This window comes from Clupea harengus, chromosome 2, assembly GCF_900700415.2.
Source record: "Clupea harengus chromosome 2, Ch_v2.0.2, whole genome shotgun sequence".
Lineage (NCBI taxonomy): Eukaryota > Metazoa > Chordata > Actinopteri > Clupeiformes > Clupeidae > Clupea > Clupea harengus.
In genome coordinates, this window is record NC_045153.1 from 27,354,421 (window position 1) to 27,379,083 (window position 24,663).

General features: G+C 43.2%; 1 protein-coding gene and 1 long non-coding RNA gene across 2 annotated transcripts in view; one reads left to right on the top strand and one right to left on the bottom strand.

The window, feature by feature from the left end:
- dync1i2a (dynein, cytoplasmic 1, intermediate chain 2a) overlaps positions 1-13,605 on the bottom strand; it is a 23,346-nt gene extending 9,741 nt beyond the window's left edge. Inside the window, exons 1-7 of the mRNA XM_012836417.3 lie at positions 13,461-13,605; positions 10,421-10,537; positions 10,170-10,287; positions 9,162-9,252; positions 6,766-6,881; positions 679-774; positions 157-319 (exon numbers count right to left, since the gene is read on the bottom strand). Coding sequence (XP_012691871.1) covers positions 157-319; positions 679-774; positions 6,766-6,881; positions 9,162-9,252; positions 10,170-10,287; positions 10,421-10,528 — 692 coding nt within the window. The 5' untranslated portion in view covers positions 10,529-10,537; positions 13,461-13,605. The remainder of the gene's footprint in view (positions 1-156; positions 320-678; positions 775-6,765; positions 6,882-9,161; positions 9,253-10,169; positions 10,288-10,420; positions 10,538-13,460) is intronic.
- Positions 13,606-15,387: 1,782 nt separating this feature from the next.
- Positions 15,388-15,834, top strand: LOC116223267. The gene is made up of 3 exons (XR_004165004.1): positions 15,388-15,402; positions 15,590-15,654; positions 15,808-15,834. It is a non-coding gene; the product is annotated as an uncharacterized LOC116223267 (long non-coding RNA).
- Positions 15,835-24,663: the final 8,829 nt, after the last annotated feature.

A 24,663-nucleotide genomic window follows, 5' to 3' on the forward strand; every position in this document is an offset into this window, starting at 1 on the left:
AAATATGAGGAGCGAGGAATAGAATACAACCCTTTAGCAGACAGTTCATAAAACTGAAGATGACTGGATTTATTAGACATTAGGCACAGTCTCTCTCAGAAGGGCCATTCATGAAAGACATGGGGAGAGAAGGGGGATGATTATGTCTTAAGTTACCCGTCTTTCTCCTCTAGGTCGCGGCCGCTGTAGTCGAAGAAGACGTCGATGTGCTCGGAGAGGGCACGCTCCACGATGCGCGTGCTGTGGTCGAAGAAGGTCATGAACTCCTCAGAGTGCAGGATCTGCAGCTTCTCCTCCTCGGTCAACTCGTGCGGAGGGGCTGTGGGGTACAAGTCACACACACATCAACTCATCGCCCGCAGCACACAGACCACACACCTGTCTGCTGAGGCAAAGGGTGGAGGGCCACTGCAAATACTAAGTCTACTGCAGCATCATGTTCTGTCTTGCTAGCACATGATATGGAAAGTTCTCTTTTTTTTTATATCTCTGACAGCTGGTTTTATTTGGTATTGTGTCTGAATATATTCAGAAACATAGTACACTTAGACAAAGGGAAATTAACTCCTATCTGAACAAAAGCTCTTTGTCCAAACTCGGGCTCTCGTGGTTAACAAGTGAGTCGCGATCAGAGTTGCTGCGTGATCGTGTCAAAGAGAGGTGATAAGAGACACTCACCCTCTTCATCCTCATTCCCCTGGGCTGGCTTCTCCTTCTCCACCTCTTGTGCAGGCTCGGATGGAACCATCTCTTCCTCCTCCTCCTCCTCTTCCTCTGCAAAGAGAAACACACTCTGATTAGCCAACAAGTGTGATACAAAAGTGCACAATGGTGCCTAACACCGCACCACAATAGATTTCACTTTACTATTCAGTTTCAAAGCACTACAATACAGGGGGTTCCACACAAGAGGCAGATTAAGAATGCCTGTCTATTGTGATGACAAGAATAGTCATGTCACTGCAACTTGTGGATGAATACGAGTGCTGAGAAGGTGTAGCACAGGAAGATGAAAACGTGTTTGAAGACAAGAATACAGCGGCTACTTTTGAAGTGGGCGCATAATAGCATCTTAGTGCTAAGACAACACAAATACACAAATACTTACACATTTATTTGTAAGTATGTACAGTATACAGCATTACCTACTCGTTGAGGTATGTTTTTATAGGCAACTAATTCTAGAATCATCTTGAAATTAATGGTATATGGTCATGTGAGGGACAGATAAACACACCTGTTGTACCCACTAGATATTTCTGTGGTCCAGGATGGACTACTCCGCAAATATGTAAGGAATAATTTCAGAGCATGGCATTGTCAATTAGATCACCAAAAGACACCAGTTAGCATTCTAGTGGTGTGTTTGTTAGGGTGTTTGCAAAATCTTTGCATGCTTTAAGTAGTACGTTTGTCACTTTCAGTCCAAAACGGCTAACTGCAGCTTTAAATAAGTTTACGTTTTAATACCTCACATGTTTTAATAACACATAAATGACGCAAAACTAATTGCACAACACATTCGCTTCATTCGCAAAGTAATGCAACAGACCTTCCGTTCTACCCAATTTACAATCATGATGTGTTCTTTCAAATAACACATAAATAATCAATGAAAAAACGTACAATCAAACATGACAGTCGATGCAGCACTCTCCATTTGTTGAGCACAGATAAAAGCAGTCCACCCCTCCACCCCCCTGGCCTCCCTGCTCCATCATTGAGGCTTGTATGGGTATGGAGGTGGGATGATTCAGTGGCTGTGCCGAACACTTGTTTGGCCTGCCAACACAATGTCACCTCGCTGAAAAGACCTGCGTCTGCAGAGCGTTAAAGGTTGTCATTCGCCTGAGCGGTGGGAGAGAGGACACAGCAGGGGTCGCCTGTCTTCGTTTGCGCCGCTAATGAGACCGGCCGGCCATTCAACAGGGAGTGCACTTGTTAGTGTAGCCGCGTCCTCTGCCGTCCGCAGTAACAGGTTGCCCCCCCCCGCCGAAAACCACCCACCCCATCCCACCCCACCCAACAAAAAAGGAGCAGGGGTGCTGGGGCGAGAGGGCGTGGAGCAGCTGCCCTGTGCCCGCTCCCATTGGTTGGGCCAGCTGACAAGACAGTATCTAGCAGATGGCGCCTGCCGTGATTGTCTTGTGGCGGCTCAGAGGTGGCATGAGGATGGCACAGAGGTTTCTGCCTGACTGATCCTAGTCAAGTCACCAGAGCCCCCCCCAACCCCCCCCCCATCCTACCCCTACAACCCCCTCGCTCTGTCCCCACCCCTTGCACTGCGAGCCTGTGCAATTACAGACCCGCCGGGGGGTTTGACGATGGCTATTCAACCTCAGAGGATGCACAACAAAATACAGCTTGCAGCCTTGACCAGCTGGCAAAGCCACACACTGCAGCCTGCAACTCCACTGTGGGCTTCTCTCCCCCTTTTTTCTTTCTTTCCTTCCTTCTTTCTTTCCTTCCTTCTTTCTTTCTTTCTTTCCAAATCACTTGTTTCCTTTCCCTCGTGTCCCTCCTCCAGTCCATTAACAAATAAACTGATACAGGTCTGCAGGAAACCGAAAGGGTGAAATATGCAGATTAACATGCACAGTGAAAGACTGACGATGAATGACTGCTGGAGGAAAATGATCGTCGCGCCGAAAGTGACAACACAAAATCTGGCAAGGGAAATGAAGGCTAGAAGGCATTGCCTTTCCCACAATCACAACGATAATGTCAGCAGTAATCCTCCCACGCGACGCCCCAGCCCTCTCTCCCAGTGCTATGGACCAGTGGGAGGAGGAGGAGGAGGAAGCTGGGGGTTCTGATGAGTTTACAGAACCGGGTTGATGACACAAGCCATCTCAATATGCGGCCCATGCTCAGGGGGGAAACCAAAAAACCCGGAGAAGGTTAAAATCTTTCCCTTCAAGGGCCTCAATCAGGCTTAAAAGGAAAACAGTAATCACTGTCTTTCAGCCGGGCTTGGCCAGGCTCGTCAGCCCTTTCCCTGTCAAGGCAGCCGGAGCAATCAACCTGCCAGGCATTAGGAGAGGGAAGACAATCTGAAAATAAAGGGTATAATGCACCTGCCAGCAAAAATGGCCATTTGGAGAAAAGCTAGTGATCCTGGTGACCCTGTTGGGGGGGAAGGGGGAACTTAGAGGGGGGTTCGCACAGAGGGAAAAGAAACATTTAACAGAATTTGGGGAGATCTGCGATCTCCTGCATGCACTGACACCTCCCCTCAAAGCAGGCCCAATTATGGCTTTTGTATCACTTAAGGAATAAAAGCTTTTTTTGGGGGTGGGGTGGTGCTGCTGTTTTTCTGGGGGGTGGGTGGGTGGGTGGGGGGTAATCGCTGGGGCTTTGTCAGAGGACAATGTATTAATGCGAGCGCTACAAGGGTCCAGTGTTGTACGAGTACAAAACTAATGACCTTTACTTTTTCCGCTGCAGGTGCATTCCCTCCTGCTATAGCCCCGCCGAATGGGGCCACCAAAATCTGACTTCCACTTTCTTTCTATTGGGAGTTTATTCAGGGCCAAATGAAACAAACCTTCGGCTTCCACTGTTTCGGCCTTTGTGAATTTGGGACTTCCACGTTTCGTGTATTGATGGGACAAGACAACTCCGAGGCCTTTTGCGTTCTCCTTGAATGTAAGTGTGGACAAAGAGGAGCGTGCGGAGAGCACTCCCTGCGCCCGCGAGCACAACAGAACAAACGCTTCCTCATTCAGAGGCTAACTAAAGCCCCCTTTCAGCCCAAACTACACAGGAATATAGTTATTTTGTTATCTTTACAAGGTTTGTTTGAATTTATGGTCACGCCATTGTCCAGGGAACTTGCCGCTAATTAAGAGGCTCTATTTGAACGGCCACTGTTATCTTTAAAAGCAAATGTTTTGGCATTAAAAAAGCCTTTGATGTTGACCATCTCCTTATTTATAAAATGGACATTAAGTATGGGGAGTTTAATTAATCTATTACATAAAAGCTCTACTTCGGGCACTTCAGGGTATTTACCATGAGATTTACCTATGCTTGAAGTATAATGCAGAAAGAAGTGCAACAGCATAACTATGAAGCAAGGTGACTACTTTGGTGAAAACCTTTTTTTGCCTCTCTTTCTTGGCTCGTCAATAATGTTTAGTTATATTCTCAGCAAATGTGCCACCTCCAAGGCACGTCTTACCGCTCCAGGTACCTAATATCTTATGCAAGGAATCTGTGCTGGGAAACGCATCCTTCCCTGCAGTGTTGAATCAGCAGATAGACAAAAGGATTTAATTTGAGAATGCGTGCCGTTAGCGGTGCTGGTGCTGGAGTGCAGGGTCATACGGGGCGCCTGTGTTAAAAGTGAAACACTCCAAACGAGAGGCTGTTGAGTTCTTCAAGTGATTAAAAATATCCAGTGATTAAAAAAAGTAATGTCTTTTTTACCCTGCTTGAATAGAACGTGATTTAAACAATCTGATTTAATTAAATTTCAAATTTACTCAACCGTTTTGTGGTTTCCAATGTTCTTGAAGCCTTTTCAGGGCATATGCAGGCAAGCCTCTCTATGGCTTTCAATCCTTGTATCTTTTCCCTCATAATTACTGCCTCTTGTGACATGCCACTAACCGCCATTGCATAATACCAAAAGCCTGCTGTCTGAACCTACAAAATGCATCAGAAATCTCCATATCGTAGCTAGTATATATGTGGTACATTACATGGAGTAAATAAACGATAAATTTAACCCCAAATCCATTAAGAAGATGTGGTTGGATTGAAGCTTCTCCCTCTCTCTCTCTCTCTTCTTTAAAATCATACTGGCTGTACGTAATCAACCAAACACATTCCCTTTGCAACTTCCCCCCCCTGCATTAAGGCAGATGGGAGGCAGTGTTTTCATGAGACAGACCACTGCTTCTCTCGCTGATGGAATGAATGAGAGAAGGCAAACCACTGCCTCCACCAGCATGCCAATTAAGGCCAATAATCAACCAAAGCGTGGCATCGGGGGCGGCTCTCTGCCTCTGCCAGCTCGCTCCCCGGGCAAGACGGAGAAACTGACGGCCCACGGGCACCCCCGCAGCCACCCCTACCCCACCGCCCGCTGACCTTGAGAGGCCCTGCTCTGCAGAGCTTCCTCTTGACAACATGATGAATCGCTCAATCAGTGCACGCGCCAGATCCCCTCACAGTCCACCCCAATATCAAATATGCCAGGCAGGCGAGAGACGGGGGTGGGGGTGGGGGTGAGATAAGGTGGTTGTGATGGTGGTGGTGGTGGTGGGGTGGAGTGGCGGACGATGTCGCTAACTCACCGAGTGGCGAGGAGAGTGAAGGCGTGAAAGGCTCACAATGTCACTGAATGCGTTTTGTTATGTGGCTGCGAGGCGAGTGGAGAAGACAGGGAAGGGAGCGAGTTGATGAAATGATTACATAGTGGCGGGAGAGCAGCGGATGGGTGAGGGGGGGGTTCTGGTGATGAACAGGCTGCTGAAGCTGCTCTTGTTTAACACACTTTTCTCTACTTTCCCTCCTGTTTTTGTTAAACAGGGGTGGACAGTCTCCACAAAATGAGAGCTTCTCCCTAAAGTTCCTAAACGTGTCCACAGCAGGTCTAACAAGGGATCTCCCTTCACATTCCAGCCTGTAACTCAGTGGACCTCATGTTTAAAAGAACAACAAGAACCAGGAGACTCTGCCTGCTGGTATAATGGAGAAGCTAACAAACACATCACCAAAATCAATACTCCATCTAAACAAGCAAGGCAAGCCTGCTAGTGGTTATCAGCCCGTGAACCAATCAGAGGGGGGGGGTCTAAAAGTGATCTAAGACAATGAGGGCACATAATCACGACTCATGCTACATGTGCTCCACATAAACACCCCAAATCCCACAGCAAGCGAACCATTCCAACCCGAGTCTGTATGGAAGACGACCACATGAAAGCCCACTCATGGCTGTTCCGGCTGTATCGCCATGCTTCAGATGCATCAAGAACACTTTTTCATATCCTCTCCTGCTCTGGCTCCGCGCTGCGCTCTCTCTCTCCCCTCTCATCCTCCAAACTAATTGGGCTGCAGGACCCTGCCGGTCTGAGAATGGCGGGCTAAGAGGTGCAGGCCTCTGTGTGCGCCCGGCGTCTGTGAATTTAATCTCGCTTTGCCTTCTTATGTTTCCCGGGCCCCTGCAATTTTCCCGGGCTTTCATCTCGGGGGCTCGGTGATGCCGGATCATTTCCAATCCGAGTCCACTTCCTGCTTCCACTCGTGTGATCATAGAGGCTCGCTGGTCGCAACCAATGTGAAAGGGGGAGGGAAAAAAAAGACGAAAAGAAAAAAGGACTAATGCCCTGAGTCATTGTTAACTGGCTCATATTGGCTCCAAATTCCCCTCAGTCGGGGGGGGGGGGGGGGGGGGGGGCAGCTCTGAGTAGAAGTAGCATTTGTAGATGTAGAGTAGTGGAAGGAGTAAGCAGTAGCTATGGTAGCAGGAACGCTAAATAAATTACCAGCTAAAAAAACACTACAGTCTAATTCATCATATATCAGCGTTGTTCATGGGATAGCGGTCGTAAGAAAGCCTTTTCAAGTCTGTAAACAGAGTTGCTGTGAGTTGTTGATTGTACTAAATCTGTTCACACCACTAAGAGTATGTCATTCTGTACTATAGATTCCAGACTCATGACCAGGTCTGAAGTTCCCCCTCTTGAATCATGACTATGAGTAATCTATGTGTAATCTATGTGTAATCTATGAGTAATCTATGTGTAATCTCACCTTCCTTCTGCTCTGTCATCACAGGCGTCTGCGTCTCCTTTGTGTAGGACACCATCTCCTTTGGTGGGAAGTCCACGTGGGTGACCTTGGCCATGCCCAGCTTCACAGGTCCGCGCCTAAGGTCACAGCAGGGCATAACACACTTCATACACTGACAAGAACCAGGAGGCTCACACCACCACGCACCTGGCCTCAGGCAGAGGAAACATGGCCTTTAGGAAACCATGTCCTTCACCCATACTAAACAACAAGGAACCATTGTTATGTTTGTAGTTAAAGTAGGCAGGGAATCCCATGTATTTTACTTTTTTTAAATATCAAATGAGAAATTAAGTTTTACTGCATACAAAATGACAAATTGCAGGTTTTAAGGCACAATACCAGTTCTGTTATATGGCATAAACGACTACATCTAACGTGACATCTCAAGCTATTCACGAGTAGGGGACAGGAGAGTAGACATGAGACAGTAGAATGGATGAGAGGAAGAGAGAGAGAGGAGAGAATGTTTGAGGAGAAGACAGAGGGAGAGAGAGAGAGAGGGTGGCGAGAGGAAGAGAGAGAGAGAGGGTGGCGAGAGGAAGAGAGAGAGGGTGGCGAGAGGAAGAGAGAGAGAGAGAGAGAGAGAAATAGAGGGTGGCGCGAGAGAGAGAGAGAGAGGGTGGCGAGAGGAAGAGAGAGGGTGGCGAGGGGAGAGAGAGAGAGAGAGGGTGGCGAGAGGAAGAGAGAGAGAGAGAGAGAGAGAGGGTGGCGAGAGGAAGAGAGAGAGTGGCGAGAGAGAGAGAGGGTGGCGAGAGGAAGAGAGAGAGAGAGAGGGTGGCGAGAGGAAGAGAGAGAGAGAGGGAGAGAGAGAGAGGGTGGCGAGAGGAAGAGAGAGGGTGGCGAGAGGACAGACAGACAGTGTGCAGTACCCCAGGTCAGAGTCAGAGTGAAGCAGCAGAGTGGAAGGATCAGAGTCCCAGTGCAGAGTCCTGATTAGTGTCACAGCGGCAAGGCAGCATTAGTGAAAAAGAGCAAGCGCACACACACACGCACACACAGACACACACACAGAGAGAAAGAGAGAGAGATACACAGATACAGAGGACACTGGTTAAACCTTATCACACTTAGAGCACAATACTGTAAACATTCACTATCAGCACACAATCAACAAAGACCACACATCTCACACATCTGTGAGAATTATTCATATTTTAGCAAATGCCTACAAACACTGTTAGGGACATCTTTGACACGAATGGATGGGCTGGTCATATTAAGTAACAATTTTCAAGCTCTGGGGCAAGAAGGCTATTTTGATAGAGAATGGTATCGGGTGACCGTCTGTCTTTGGACGTAGTGGGTTGCAGGAGTGGGGACCTGCCAGGGTCAAACTGGTTTAAATGAAGCCATCAGGGTGACTATGAGTCCCCCCCCCCCCCCCCCCCTCCTCGTGTCACCCCCACCCTCTCCACTCCCCAAGCCTCAAGAGGACCAGGCAGAGACGGATGGGGGCCAGAGACGGATGGGGGCTGGTCCAGCGTGACCTCCATGTGTGTAGGAAATGGTCACAGTGGTGACTGGGGGGTATGAGTCAACCCGCCGGGGCCTGCTGTGGGCTCTGGCCGAGCTGAGGTTTCCGCAGAGGCACGGCACTCTAATGAGAGGTTAAGCAGTCCCCCAGGCAGCTCAGCCTACCCCCTACTGCTGCGGGATTTATTTAGAGACTCTCCTAATCAAATGGCACACACGCTAAACAAGCACGGATGCATACACACACACACACATACACACACAGACTTACGCACACTCTCAGTTATGCACACACAAACACAGCATGATGTCTTACTAATATATTCATTATAAACTTTTTTTCACCAAATCCAGAGGAGTATTCGGCTATTGCTGTTAAGAGGTATGGAATTATTCAAATGCTGTGGGTTTGTCATCAGCACTGCCCACACAAATGGTGGGCAATGTGATTACATGTAAATAATAATTTTTCCATTAACAGCAAAACAATGTTGGAAGTAATATTTGAGCTACTTAATCAGAGATCACAAAATGCTTGATCAAATCTCCTATCTTCATTTTAAATGTAGTTTTCTCTCTGCACAATGTTTCCTTCAGTTACGTGAAGCATGGTAGCTAAGAGGTCTTCATTAAACTAACTCAGAGAAAATGATTTTTTATGACTTGTTTAAACCTGTGCACCACAGACTGGCAAAGCCACATAAATAATGCTTTTGTAACAGAAGAAAAAAAACCTTCATGCAATCCCGAGCCCAGGCCCTCCCACTCCCATGATTGCAGAGCCGCCTTGCATTCAGAGGATGAAGGCCTTCAGCCTCCTCATGAGAATCAGCTTCATTTTGTCATTAAAATATTACGGGGGAGGGAGGGAGAGATTATACCTGGGTCCCACGGCGCCGTCGCCCGAGTCTTGGCTGCCTGCCTCGCTTGGCGTGCCCACGGATTTGGCAGTGGGAGACATGGGTGGAGGCACTAGATATGGAGACAAACAAGCATCCCTCTCTCAGTGCCCACAGAGCAACAGTCACCTCATCATGCCAAAACACACATGTCACATTGAGCCGTGGGGCTGGAAGGACAGTGGGGGCAGAGAAAGAAAGAATGAATTGCAGAATGAAAAAAAGACAAAAAAGAAACTTGAAAAGCAATCTAAATAAAATCACCAGCAATTATGTGCACAACAATCCAAGTAGAGATTGAGCAGGAATAAAAGGTAATTTCTCAATGTAATGTGGTACACATTTCACATATACACCTTATAATAAGTAGCTACATTTTGCTTCATGGTACAATGTATGAAATATGGGGTTAAATACATTGAAACATAGAAAAAATTACCTGGAAAAAATGTTATGGTTTATTCTGACAGTAGAAAAAAAGAGGCATCTCCAGAGCAATTGAATTTTAGCAGTGATTCTATCCAGTTCAGAACATTTTTCACTTGCATTAATATACCCAGCCTATTAGCAAACATTTGTATTCATATTCATACAGTGAAAAGCAGTATTTTGAGTTCTTTGAGTACAATTTCATCAAAAACTGGAGGCCTTGAACACTGTAACCCAACACTGCGGTAACTCATTTTGTGAAGAAATACTAAAATTGGGAGAGCATCAGAGCCCACTACCTTCCCATCTGTTGTCTTGTTCTGTGTTTCAGCATGAAAACAATGCCACTGCTCATATCTAAGATAGACTACTTCTGCCCCCTTCTGTTTGGTTGCAAAACTGCACCTTAGAAAAATAAACTTTATTTGATGACTTTTATTCTTGTCTGACAGGGGGCCTTTAGCCTGTTTGCTGACATTAAGGAAATATGTAAATATCTGTTTGTAAAAATGGGATCTTGAAACTGTCACTTGCGTGAGTATCTGGTGTGGCTGCTCTTACCGGCGCACGATTCAGATGTGATGCCCATGCTCTGCAGAATAGCATCCGCCTCGCGCCGCTTCCTGTCCAGCTCGGAGTCATCATGAGGTTGAGCTGCTTCCTTCTTCTGCTGCTCGGCCTGCCAGAAGGGAGAGAGAGAGAGAGGGAGCTCAGCCTGAAGGAATGTGGAGAGCCTGACTGACAAAAGTGCCCATGTTTCTGCCATGTTAGTGTTGATAAGGTGTTGGTGTGGAGATGAAGCTTGTGATGACCTCTTTCTTCTTGCGGTCCTCCTCTTTCCTCTTCTTCTCCTCTCTGATCTGGGCCAGCCGCTGCTTCTTCCGCTCCAGCTCGGCCTTCAGCTCACTCTTGTCAGACATGGCGCTGAGCTGAAAACACACAAAAAAAACGCCGGCTTAAAGAACACTCCAACTTCACCTCTCTAAACTTCGCCGTCCCTCTGGCATCGTACACTGCCTCTAACTTAGCTCTGGCTAACACCTCACAGCACTCGAAAACCAACACAAAAAAAGACCTATTAGCAACTCTGTATGGAACTGAAACTCTGCAGTTTAGACAGGAAGCATGTGGGGGCGTGGGGTGGGGGAGGCAGTGGGGTACTCCGATCAGAGAAGTCCTGACCACCTGGTCTGGAGCACCCCTTTCCAGCCAGGACTCCCCATTCAGCTGTCCTTTGTTGGCTCGCCTCAGTGTCTGACTCTGCGCTGCGCTCTCTAGCAGATTAGGTGGATAATTTCAAGAGTCACTTTTGTCTGCCCGCATACAGAATTAATCTGCTCTCCACTGGCACACAGCACCTGACCCTTTCAGCCAGCCCAAGGGTGCCACTTCAAGACATTGGTCTTAATTGCACTACTTAAGGATCGACCCCCCCAGCCTGAATGCGAGTTGGGAAGTATTTTTTCTTTTTTCAGCGTAGTCTGTGTTTAGAGCACTTCTAACACAATGCTTTTAGAGCTTTCAACTGTTGGAGCACACCATAGAGGAATACATTTAAACAAACAAGGAGACCGTCAGTAACAAAAAGATCGACTGTAAAAGATCAACACACAAGTATCTATAAAAGAAAAGGGGGGGGGGTAATAACGTGAGGGGGGTGAGCACACTGAGGCTGTAGAATAAAAAGAATACTTAAACTAATCAAATGTTGTTTTCATATTAGGAATACAGGTCTAGTGGTAGTTCCACCACAACTGACTCAACAATGTCAACAAAGAGACATAGCCTATCTGTTATGTCATAGGTTTCATGAGCGAGACCAGAAGATCTGTTGACCAGCCTGTTAATTGTAGAATTAACCTTACTTTTGTGAATGGTCAGAAATGCATTAAACAAACAAGCATATTTTAATTTGTCACGGCCATGAAGAAGAAGGCCTAAAAACAAAGGACTGCAGAAGCAATAGGGAAAGTCCAGACTACCATATCAGTGAATAACTGAGTAGGCAAATATATATATAAAAAATATGTTTTTTTATTTTGTTTTGTTTTTTAACTGAGTTATCAAAACAGCCCTTTATGAACAGCCCTCTGCCTTCATTACTTTTGAATGTCAGGCCGCTGTGGTGGGTGTTAACCCTGACTCAGCCTATCTGCTGCCAAGCCACTTGCTGTTATTGTGTGAATTATTTATTTTCTTATGTAGATCACATCACTCGGTTTCACATGGTTTGCCATTATGATGCTGAGTGCTGCCTAAACCATCCTTATTCAATCACAATTATTATTGTGCAGTTCCGAACCCATTTTCTTTCTGGTTGCTGTCGCTGTGGCTGCCAATTCTAATCCAGCGATCAGAAATTTTAATTATGGGTGCATTATGTAGTGATTTTATAAACGAACAGCTTTGCCTATGTTCATGTCAAAATCAGGTCAAACTGAGGGTGTGTTTGAGGATTAATGAGCAGATCATTCCTTCTGGAGTCTTTTTTTGGGTACTTGGTTAAATCACATTGCCTACATTCACCTAACAATGAAACAAAAAGGTATCAAGTCAGCCGGAACGGACACTTTTTTTGTCCCTTCTTGTAATTTGTTGTGTTTGTTGTGTGTCGTTTGTGCCAATAAAAACTGACTTTGACAGGTCCATTTTAGTCAAATGATCTATACTAATGAAAACAATAACGTTTTATTAAGTAACTGCCTGTTTCTTATTTTACAATTTCAGTAAAAATGGGTCAGGTTAGGAGAATAATTTCAGAACATACAAATGGGCAGAAGTGCTCTCATGATACTTACATAAAGAGAGAACTTTTATGTAAAGTAGAAAAACAATTGTTCAGTGACAACAATGTGTAAGGGGTCATGTTATCTGTAGAGATTATGTATTTTGACCTGATCTGGCTAGCCTACGATACTAGGTCTCGTCGTCTCTTAATTGTAATCTATATTGTCTGATATAGCAAGCCATAAACTCCACATATCTTCACATTCTGATAGTAATCACTGCTGATCTCAAATCACATCATGGACCTTTCCTAGCATCAAGAAACGATTGCGGAAGCCATGCAGTCTAGAATTTACAGCAAATTCATTCTGAATTCACCCATCATAATTGTTCAAACATTAGCCAGCCAAGCATAAAAAGATGTTTGCTCGGTGTGTGATGACATAGCTAGCCATCCCAGACCTTCTAGCTGGCATATGACGCCACACCCAAAGAAGTCAGAAGCAAGCAGCTGACACAGCTTACACTTCTGCCGATAAGTGTGAATAATAGGCTAACGTTACTGAAGGGTATTGCACTGGACTAGCTGGCAAACCGGCTAACGAGCCAATTATCTGGTATTCCGAGAACAACACATACATGCTGTCAGGACCCACACTGCTGTACCCTGAGGCATGGCTAATAAATCATCCTTCATTGACCAAAGCTTTCCTGCCAGCTAAACAGGCCAATTCCAAGTCCAAGTTAGAGCCAGCTAAACTTAACTAGCCATCATAGCTAGCATACATGTTTCGGAATAACATTAGACATACTTGTTTCTACAGCCATTCATTTAACGTTACCTAACCGTTGCTTACTGAAATGAGAGGGAATTACTTAGTTCGTCTTCACAATGTGTTTATGTACATGGCCGCTGGAGAAAACAACTTTGATGATCATACTAAAGGCAAAAAGATGGCTAGCTAATTAATGCTAGCTGATGAAGTCTGGCCAGTCAGGCTAACGTCAGCCTGTGGTTTAAGGACAGAAACATATATAAACGCACAACTCGCTTTTATCATTGACGCCCATTTCTACACGCAGAATCATACGATAAGTGCTTGATATTGATAACAAACAACTAACCTGACAGTAACGTTAGTCTGGTGTTCCTTCGGCTAGAGTAATGCAACCGTGCTAGTGCTACAAACAACTTTTCCTGGTCAGCGGGAGGTTGAGGTGCAATACTACGGGTACCCGCGTAGCACAAATGGATGACAAGTTATTATGAAGATACACGTTGCTATTTTTTATATAAAGTTCTGTGGCAGGCTACGCTATATAGTTCAAATTTGAATCTCTCAAAGAGATACATAAGTGTTTTGTGTAGAATGTGTTGGAGAGATTTTTCAAGAATACTGCCTCCAAACAATTGCAGTTGAGTGTGTTCAGTAGACTATAGCCTACTTGTACTAAAATCAGTGAATATATTTTTACTTGTTGGAATGTAGCATCTTTTTCAAATAGCTACTGATCAGGCAGAAACTGATATTTAGTGTGAGAGCAGGGGACGCCATAGACATATATACATGTATATATGTCTATGGGGGACGCTGTCACATAGGCCTAGTGCACTCACTGCGACAAACACTCTTCTTCTGAGGTAGGCTTGGCTGAGGTAGGTATGCTAGCTAGATCACTGTGTTAGATCATTTTTAAATGTCAGTCGTTTTATACTGATTTCAATCAATCTTAACATTTTGTTAGTAAACGTACCTCAATGTTTTGATATTGTGGTAGTATTTTTGTATTTGATGGACATGGATTAACCTTTGTATGAATAGCCTCTCTCAAAATGGCTATTTTTTAACAGGCTATCTTTATTAGTATGTTCTGGAAAAGCCTACCTTTTGCATGGAAGAGCTGTATTGTCATTGAAGTCATCTGGTGTGAAATCCCTGTTATCTGACTGCCAACCAACTCTAGCTTTGACTGATAACCATGCATCATGCCATCATGCCTATTACAGCTGTTCCAGGTGTTGATTTGTGCACTGACTAAGTTCCAAATGAAAAGAGCCTGCCAGGACAGGAGTTGAAGTATGTTTCTGATGTCTGATGTAAGGCACAATCTGTATCATAATTTTCATCACAGTCGAGCACTAAAGCCTGGCTTACTGTAAAGGTACATCATGTTACTGATTTTGCAATTTAATACAGTAGAAGAGTTTTCAACAAAAAATACAAGCTACTATTGCACAACAATAATCCATCCATATCATATCAAATTGAAAGTAAGTAGGCATACGTAATTATTCATAGCATTATTGTGAAGAAGTTACATGTTTGTTGGTTGTTACTCTCTCTTAAAACAAGTATCCTATGCTGGCATGGAATAGATGTACATTTACAACATGATTATCTTGAATTTTAAGTCTCTTGAGCTTTAAAAAGACATGAAACACAGTGTGCTAACTTTTAACCATAGTGTGAAAACACCTCATCAGGCAAAAATGCTTTCGTGGCCTCACTCGCACAGATGAAGACACAATTTAAACAGATATTGATGGTGGTGCCATTTTTCTTTTTCAATTTTCACAAAATGTATGAGAACATAAGAAATACATAAACAACGCAAATGCACCCTGATGAATCATGACGTTAGGTGGTTTTGTTTTGTTTGCTTTTTTTATGGTATGTTTTATGAACTTTGCAAATCAAATTAATAATTAAGTTTCACTATGCCTATGTTTTACGCCATTATATAAACTATGCAAGTAGTGGCTGCAAACGGTTCTCGGGGAAAACCATGTGCTGGTATATTGTTCTCAGATAACATGGTGAACGTGGTGTCTCTCATATGCCTTGCTGCTGTGTAAACCACAAACCTAGGTGTAACAGGTTAGAAAAGCAGGTTTAAATAATTGCACAAGATAATCTGTTACCTGTATTTCAGTTTCTTTTTAATCTTTTATTTTGATATCACAAGCACACTGGTATTGGGGGTCTCTGGTAGCCCCCCTGTCTCCCCCTGTTTTGTTCCTCTCTCCCCCCTTCCTCTTTCCTGTTTGACATATGCTGGGAATGAGGTAGGTGGTTGAGTTTCATGGGGATAAAGAATCTAATAAATATTGCCTTTAAAAATAGGCATCTATGTTATTATATATCTTCTTATAACTTATTATTATATGTATTATATATCTGAACTATTTATATGATATATCCCTCTGACATATTGTTTATATGTTTTTCCCTTTTGTTACATGTGGGGGCTAGCATTGAGAGTGAAGCTAGGATACGGTAGCTCACCAAACTGTGTGTCTGTTGGTGTGATTTCACAGGTGTGATACGGTTTTTACTTATCTTTTTTTAATGTATATATAACATGTCTGTTCTTATTTTGCCTGTTTGACATATGCTGGGAATGAGCATTGAGAGTGAAGCTAGGATACGGTAGCTCACCAAACTGTGTGTCTGTTGGTGTGATTTCACAGGAGTGATACGAAATAAAGATACATCTCAGCAACTGTCCACGAGTCACAAATATTAAAAACACAACGCAGAAGTCACACCGGTTACATAGGCCACAGTTGATTCAGTTGAAACGGAAACAGCAAAAACCCATTTAGTTGTGCAACTGCCACAGGTTGAAGCAGGTGGGAGATAAAAATAACTTCACATACAATAACAAGAAAGGGGCTTCAATTGCTTAATCATACAAAATAAATGTAATATAAAACAAATTATTTTCTCATTATGAGACTAATGTATGATTGTATTCTTAAAAAAAATGACTGAGAATTTAGTTTGCTTACATTTAGTTCATCTGAGACAACAAGGTGTCACAATGTCTCCAAACAATGTTTCCATCAAAATTATAACACGTTTTTTTTATGTTATTCTGTAACTAACAGTTTATGTTTCCTATCTATATTTCTATCTGATAAATGCTTATCACTGTCTTTAGTAAATAATGAGGAAATGAATGGTGCAATTGACTCACAACTGAATAGAGTAAATTAAATCATAGATTAAAAGTTGATTTCATGTGCATGTATTAGCCTGCCTTTATGGAATCAGGCCCTGTTGTTGTTGTTGAGGTGAGCAGGCCTCACCCAAGGCTTTGGGGTTTCAGGGAGGGGCCCTCTGTCCCCGCAGAGCTTTCTGAGAAGTGTCTGGTCAGATTGGTGTGTCATGTTGGCCAGTCTCAGCTACTCTTCTACAGAGAAATATAATCAGTATCACAGCGACAACATTTCAGTTAGGCAGCGAACAACAGTGTGACGGAGTGCCGTCACTACACATGAGTATGTGCTCTGACTGCCATACCAACAAGCCTGGCTCTTTGGCGTTGCGGTCAGAGTGCATGTTTGGCACCCTGTAAAGCCGGGTTCAAGTCCAGGTGGGGTGACTATGCTCTCCCCTTCACTACAAACAGTCTGTCAAATAATGTGGACATGCACAACTCGTGTGCCTGACCTGCAAGCCTTAAATTAGTCGGTGTGGTAATTTGGAAAAGCTTCATCCAGTATAAATTCTCACACAGTGATTAAACATTCCCTTTGCCCTAACAAACCAGAGTAAGCTCTCACTGAAATGTCCATCCAGAGCCTCCTGTATGATGTGTGCATAGTGCTTGAAGTGACAGTAAGCATCTTAAGATACGTACTTTTCTCTCGCCTCTGTTTACATTTGCAAAGGCAGCACAAAACACTGCGGATGATTAAGAGAACCACTAGTCCTCTTCCTGTCAGAATCCCCACTATTAGCCACAGGTCCATGCCAAACAACAGCTTTGGCTGCTCCGCATGGCAACATTATGACTCACTGATGTCCCCAGAACCCCACTGAGAATCATATTTATTATGTGTTTCAACAACAAAGGCAGTATGCCTTTGCAAGAAGGCATCACATTCTCACTTGTAATCACAATGTTCCAGTTTTAACAGCATATGAAAAAGTGTCATCAGACTTTAATTCTGCCATGCTTAAAATAAGGGAATTGTTATCTTTTCCATGCAGCTTTAGACCATTGTGGTTCCATGAGAAAGCCATCCCAATGGAACTCAAGTATGTGCACAGTGGCTTTATCACATGTGCAACTCATGATGGGTCTGTTCCATTGTTGAAAAAGATCAGTTAAGAGTAAACAAATGACTGAGCATTTCTAATGTATGATCATTTTCATTCAAATAATTGAATCAAATCAAATAATAATATTTTTATTTAAATAAATACAATACAATACATGGGTTTATTCAAGATACATTTGACCACAGACATATCACCATAATAAAGCTGTTCCCTTCTTCCACAAATTGCAAATTAAATCCTTTTCTTTTAATGTGTTTATTTTGAAGAGACTATAGTGCTTAATTCACAGATAGATATATACATATAGATTAACCTAATGGGTAAATGAAACCCTAAATACTAGAACTGAAGAATACTTGCTACGACCATAAGGACTTAAGGACAAGGAAAACATCTTTGAAGATTTGTTACTACTCTAATTGAGGTTAAACAGTAATCTGTGGCAACTGCAACGAAGGATAATTTGGTGTGTGTGGCTAAACATCATTTAGTAAAGCATAGTTGAATGTGACAGAAAATTAGTTTCAGTCCTTTTAAAACAGGATATGCATACATTTTCTCACATTTTGTGATTGTGTGACACAATTACAAATTTGGCCAATTTGATTTCAGTTGTTAGAACCTGGCCAACCAAACTGTGCCTCAGGTTCTGTATGGTGAATATAGGTTGTAAGTCTAAGACCAAGACCTAAGACCTTCTCACTAAGACCTAAGACCTTCCATCTTCATGCCAGAAGCTTCCCTTTGGCTGTCCCCAATTAACCACCTAGAGAAATGTGAGCAAATCTCCTGTAGATGATACAAAATGCTACAGGTTAAAAACTAAATTATATACACTACCGTTCAAAAGTTTGGGGTCACCCAGATCATTTCGTGTTTTCCATGAAAACTCACACTTTTATTTATCAAATGAGTTGCAAAATGAATAGAAAATATAGTCAAGACATTGACAAGGTTAGAAATAATGATTTCTATTTGAAATATTAATTTTGTTCTTCAAACTTTGCTTTCGTCAAAGAATGCTCCATTTGCAGCAATTACAGAATTGCAGACCTTTGGCATTCTAACTGTTAATTTGTTGAGGTAATCTGTAGAAATTTCACCCCATGCTTCCTGAAGCACCTCCCACAAGTTGGATTGGCTTGATGGGCACTTCTTGCGTACCATACGGTCAAGCTGCTCCCACAACAGCTCAATGGGGTTGAGATCTGGTGACTGCGCTGGCCACTCTATTACAGACAGCATACCAGCTGCCTGCTTCTTCCCTAAATATTTTTTGCATAGTTTGGAGGTGCGCTTTGGGTTATTGTCCTGTTGTAGGAGGAAATTGGCTCCAATCAAGCGCTGTACACATGATATGGCATGGTGTTGCAAAATGGAGTGATAGCCTTCCTTATTTAAAATCCCTTTTACCTTGTACAAATCTCCCACTTCACCAGCACCAAAGCAGCCCCAGACCATCACATTACCTCCACCAGTGGCGGTTCTACATGGAATTACGCCCCGGGCGAAACCCCCTCTGAGCGCCCCCCCCCCGCCGAAAAAAAAATAATCTTATTTATTTTTTATTATAACAATATAAGTGAAAGACAAACTTAAATGTATCAATTGCACAAATCTTTCAATTGAGAGAGAGAATCAATGCACACATCATGTACATTAATGTTAGCTAACCAGCTCTCTGCAAGTTAGGTTGTGCAAGCACTCAACATGCATTATGGTTTAGTTGAGTTAGCTAATCGTGGCTAACAGGATTTCGCTAACGCTGGCTAGTATAGTTGTGTCAAAAGGAAACATATGGTGTAACCAGCTAGCTATCGACCTGTTCATTATTGAGATTATACTAGTACTCAGTATGCTGTTATATTCTGTTAGTTGTGGCTAGCGGGACTTCGCTAACACTTTAGCCTAGTGTCAAGATGAATGAACATGTTCATACCCTATGGTCAAATCAGCTAGCTAACGCTAGCTAGCAAACAATTCTGTTGGTGCTCAACATTAGCTGGTTGCCTTAATAGGAATTTAGGTTTAGGTTTCCAATCTTCTTCTGTCCATTGTCTGTGTTATTTTGCCCATATCAATCTTTTCTTTTTATTGGCCAGTCTCAGATATGGCTTTTTCTTTGCCACTCATCAGGCCAGCATCCCAGAGTCGCCTCTTCACTGAAGACGTTGACACTGGCGTTTTGCGGGTACCATTTAAAGAAGCTGCCATTTGAGGACCTGTGAGGCGTCTATTTCTCAAACTAGAGACTCTAATATACTTGTCTTCTTGCTGAGTTGTGCACCAGGGCCTCCCACTTCTCTTTCTACTCTGTTAGAGCCCGTTTGTGCTGTTCTCTGAAGGGAGTAGTACACACCGTTGTAGGACATTTTCAGTTTCTTCGCCATTTTTCGCATGGAATAGCCTTCATTTCTAAGAACAAGAATAGACTGGCGAGTTTCACATAAAAGTTCTCTTTTTCTGGCCATTTTGAGAATATAATCGAACCCACAAATGTGATGCTCTAGATACTCAACTAGCTCAAAGGAAGGCCAGTTTTATAGCTTCTCTCACCAGCAAAACAGTTTTCAGCTGTGCTAACATAATTGCACAAGGGTTTTCAAGGGTTTTCTAATCATCCAGTAGTCTTCTAAGGCGATTAGCAAACACAATGTACCATTACAACACTGGAGTGATAGTTGCTGGAAATGGGCCTCTATACACCTATGTAGATATTTAATTAAAAACCAGGCGTTTCCACCTAGAATAGTCATTTACCACATTAACAATGTATAGAGTGTATTTCTGATTCATTTAATGTTATCTTCATTGAAAAAAAACAGTGCTTTTCTTTGAAAAATAAGGACATTTCTAAGTGACCCCAAACTTTTGAACGGTAGTGTATATTATGGACATAATATCCTTTTATAATTGTTTAGTGTGTGGCAAGAGTCAACACAGTCTTACTTTTAATGTTCTCACTGAACTGGGTTGATGCACTCAATTTATTCAAACCCGCCATCTAGGGGACGAGGTGAATATCACAGCATTTGAGCACATTAAACCAGTGATGAACCTATCTACTTAAAACATTCTAACAGCCAAATTCATTTTCTGAATGTTATCCTCTGAAGGTGGTTGTAGAGTCAAGAACAATAACAAACTCATTTTAAGTGGTTTTCAAATCTCAGTCTTAATTCACATAGTTTACGTGCCTACCCACTCTGGCTATGTTGTGTATTTGTGAAATTTCTATGAATAATTTAGGATTCTCTTATAAAACTGGTAGATTGCAAATCATTGCATTGTGTTGATTTATGAAACAGGCACTGCACGTGAACTGAGACCTAGTTTAGTAGATCCATGGACACTGAGTTCCCTAAACGTTACACTCTCAAGAAGCGGTCCAAGGCAGGCCCCTCTTCATCCCAGATGTCTATCAGAGGTGACAAAGGAGGTACAGAGAGTGAGCTTCATATCTGGACACAGAGGTGGACAGTTTGGAGGATAGAGGAAACCTGATAACTTAATGATGTCTAACTTCTCCTCATTAACCTCAGTTTAGCTGAACAGCCTCGTCAGGCAACTACAGAGACATTCCATGCCTTCAGAGCAAGATCAGATGGGAGCAAACGATGACTGTGCCATGATCCATTACTTTTCCCTCTCCTCCATTATTTTGCTTCCTTGTCTCCATCTTGAGACAAACTAAATAAAGTCTAATAAGTCTAATTCATGCCTTGGCACATGTTCTATTATATCTATTGTATCTATTCTATAATATGTTCAGTTATATTTCTGGGGACTTTGCATTTGATGTACTGTAGCTGTTCAGTTACACCTTCACTGCCTCAGACGACAATGCATGAATGCTGGTATGAAGCAGTATCGTGTGAAGTGAGATGATTCCTTTCATTTTGTGCTTGTGTAGCTGATCAACACAACAATTAAATGTATTAGTGGGTCAAGGGTCTGAATCTGCAGGGTTTATGCTGACATACTGAGAAGGATGACAGAAGTCAACAAGGGAACATGTGGGAAAGCAGCAAGCATGCAGCTGAATGTTATGGTGGAAGAGGGTATTGAGGAGTCCATCCCTCTCCACACTAATCTCTCACTATTCTTTTTTCAGAATCAGAATCAGATCTATTGGCCGAGTACTAAAGACTCGCCTCCCCACACGACTGGTTCTTGGCAAGAGTATCCTACTGTTATTTGTGTTGTACTATTATGTCTTTGACAGGCTAAGTAATTCAATTTATAGGGAGACAGACCTATGCATTATGCTTTCCCTTTAAGAGAGGGTGCAAAATGTCACTGTCTATGAAAGTTTTAAAAGAACATTTCTCTAGAATGTGCAGATAGATTTAGTTAATTCTAAGTGTATTGATCTTTCAGGTGTTGTAGTGTATTATAATAGTATTTATTATGGTTTAAAATCGAGATAGGTAGCAAAATGTCTGTCTCAATGTCCTTCAGACTGGGTCGGACTTTTCAACTAAGATTTCTCAAAACTGCGATAGATCGATAGATTTAGTTAATTCTTTGTTTATGGATCTTCCAGGTGTGGCAGTGTATCATAAACGTAAATAAACACATTTGCAAGAATAACTTGAAATGGAGTGAGCTGAAGTCAAAGGACATCATAAACCTAAGAACAGCCGAGTCCAAAGAAAAAGTCTGCCGACTCAACAACGTCTGTCGTTTGTGGCTGGCTGATTCTCACTTTTCACATAAAGAAGAGTGCGGTGGATTTGGGGCAGGCTGTAGGCAGTGAAATTTTGGCTCAATTATAAAAAGGATAGCTCTCAAGTAGGCCTGCGACTCGGCTCCTTTCATAAGTACCAAAGAGTCATTGAAAATTGGATTATCATGTACACGCGTCTAGTGGTCTATAGCGGATCATTTTTTTTAAACAAAATGAGGAGAGAAAGGAGGAGGTTGGTGGAAAGAGAGCCAATGAGAGGTCCCGACTCAGACGCGAATGATGATGAGAGTGCAGGCTGCAGAGAGAGTGCAGGTGCAGGCAGGAAGAGATCGACTGAACCAGTGAAGAAGAAAAAGTACTAATTTCAACCACAATGGCAAACACAGTGGAAGGGAAACCTAATGTTCAGGGCCCTTATTCACAAAGCATTTTTAGGCTAAGGATCAGATTGTCAATGCCAACTTCTACTGTTACATTCTGAGGTGTCTGAGGGAGAACATTCGGAGCAAATGTCTTGGCCTGTGGCACGCTGGCTTTTGGGTGCTCCATCATGACAACTCACAGTTGTGTTGTATGATCACAGTCCGTGGGAAACGCACAAACTCCCCACCACCTCCACTCACCAGATTGTCTTCCTGCGACTTCTTCCTCTTCCCCAAGATGTTTAAGTTCAAACTGAAGGGTTGCCGTATTGACACAGTGTAGGAGATCCAAAGTGCTCCGCAGATGGTGTTGGATGCCCTTAAAGAACGCGACACAAAGTGTGGCAGGAATACTGGGAGCGCAAGGTGCACAAGGCGACTACCTCGGAGGAGATGGCGACCAAATTTAAATCAGGTAAATGTTTTGCTTTTTATAGGCGCAGCCTCTGAACTTTTTGATCGCACTACACAGCAGGGGGGATGGTCTCCTGTATTGTGTGATGTCTTGTAGGCCTCTCCACACTGACCTGTTCTTCAGCTTTTCAGTGTAGCTTCTTTTTGCCACTCTTATCTCCTTTGTCAGTGAGTTTCTGGTTGGTCCTTTTCTTCTCTGTTTTGACCACAGGCTTTGCAGATTTTAGTTTCGGCCTGTAGGTTGGAATAACCAAGCAGTGATCAGAGTGTCCCAAGGCTGCCTGGGAAACAGAGTGATATGCATCTTTAAGAATTGTGTAGCAGTAGTCCAGCACGTTGTGACATTTAACATGCTGTCTATATTTTGGTAGTTCGTGGGGTCTGTTAAAGTCCCCAAGTATTATGAAAAGTGAGTCGGTATGTTTTTGTTCATCTAATCGGTCAGGGTTTGCAGTGTATCATTCACGCTGGCCTGGGTGGGATGTAAACACCAACCAGGATGAATAAGGAAAACTCCATGGTGAATAAAATGGCTTGAAGTTCATGAACAATGTCTCCAAGGTCAGGCTGCAGTTAATTAGCACTGTGACATCTGTACACCAATCTTAGATCGTAAATCGTAGAAGCAAATTCCACGCGACTCGCTTGGTGTAGATGGAAGCCTGGCAGATGTCATCCATTATCGGGGATAGATTCACTGAGCAAGGTTTCAGTGAAATAAAGGGCGGCAGGATTTGCAAAGTCCTCGTTCGTCCCATTGAGGAGAAGCAACCCGTCCATTTTGTACGGCAAGGAGTGGAGATTCACCAAGTGAATCGATGGAAGCACAGTTCAAAATCCCCACTCTCAGAGCTTCCCTAGCGCATTGGCACGCTGCCCCTGTCTCCATGTCCCACAGAGAGCTGCTGTTCCTCCAATTAAGATCTCCAAAAACCTTTCCTTTGGTAAAACTGGTGGAAAAACTATCTGGGGTGAACTGCCTGATGTTAAAAAGTTCTTCTCTAGTGATAGTAATTGGGTTTGAGTAAGAACACACAGAGAAAACAAAACAGAAGAAAGGACTAGAGAGGTCTGCTGAGGTTGCCCTCTGTGGCGCCATCTTGATTTGATACTTAAGTATATTAAAAGTATTGTATATTAAAAGTATAGTTACAGTTTTTCTCAGTTAACACACAAAAATTCGGCACAATTTGCACAACCTTCACTTCATATATTCGCTTGACCCAATTTGACCCCACTACTTCACACTCCCTTATCTGCATTACACTCTGACTTTCCTTCTTTACACTCTGATGTCAATTACACATCACCTTGTTGTCAAAACACTACACACAATGTTCAATTGTTGCACACACAACAAGTATAATCTCAAAGCATCAACCGACAACACACAAATAGTCAAATCTCTAAACATTCAGGTCTGTTGAGCAATTTGCAATGAGGACTGCAGCATAAAGGTGCCTTGAGCCTCTGTTTTGTTTGGTAAACAATGGAGAACTTTGAAGCGATCGACAACCAGAGAAGGAGAGGGGTAAGAGTGAGAGGAGGAGGAAGAGGAGGACAAGAAGGGTGGGGCAAGGGGGAGGAGGAGTAGGAGGTAGAGGAGTAGGAGGACAGAGAGAAGGAAGAGGAGGAGGAAGATGAGGAGGACAAGGAGGAGGAAGAGGATGAGAAGGACAAGGAGAAGAAGGAGGAGAATAAAGAAGAAGGAGAATGGTCATCTCTAATGC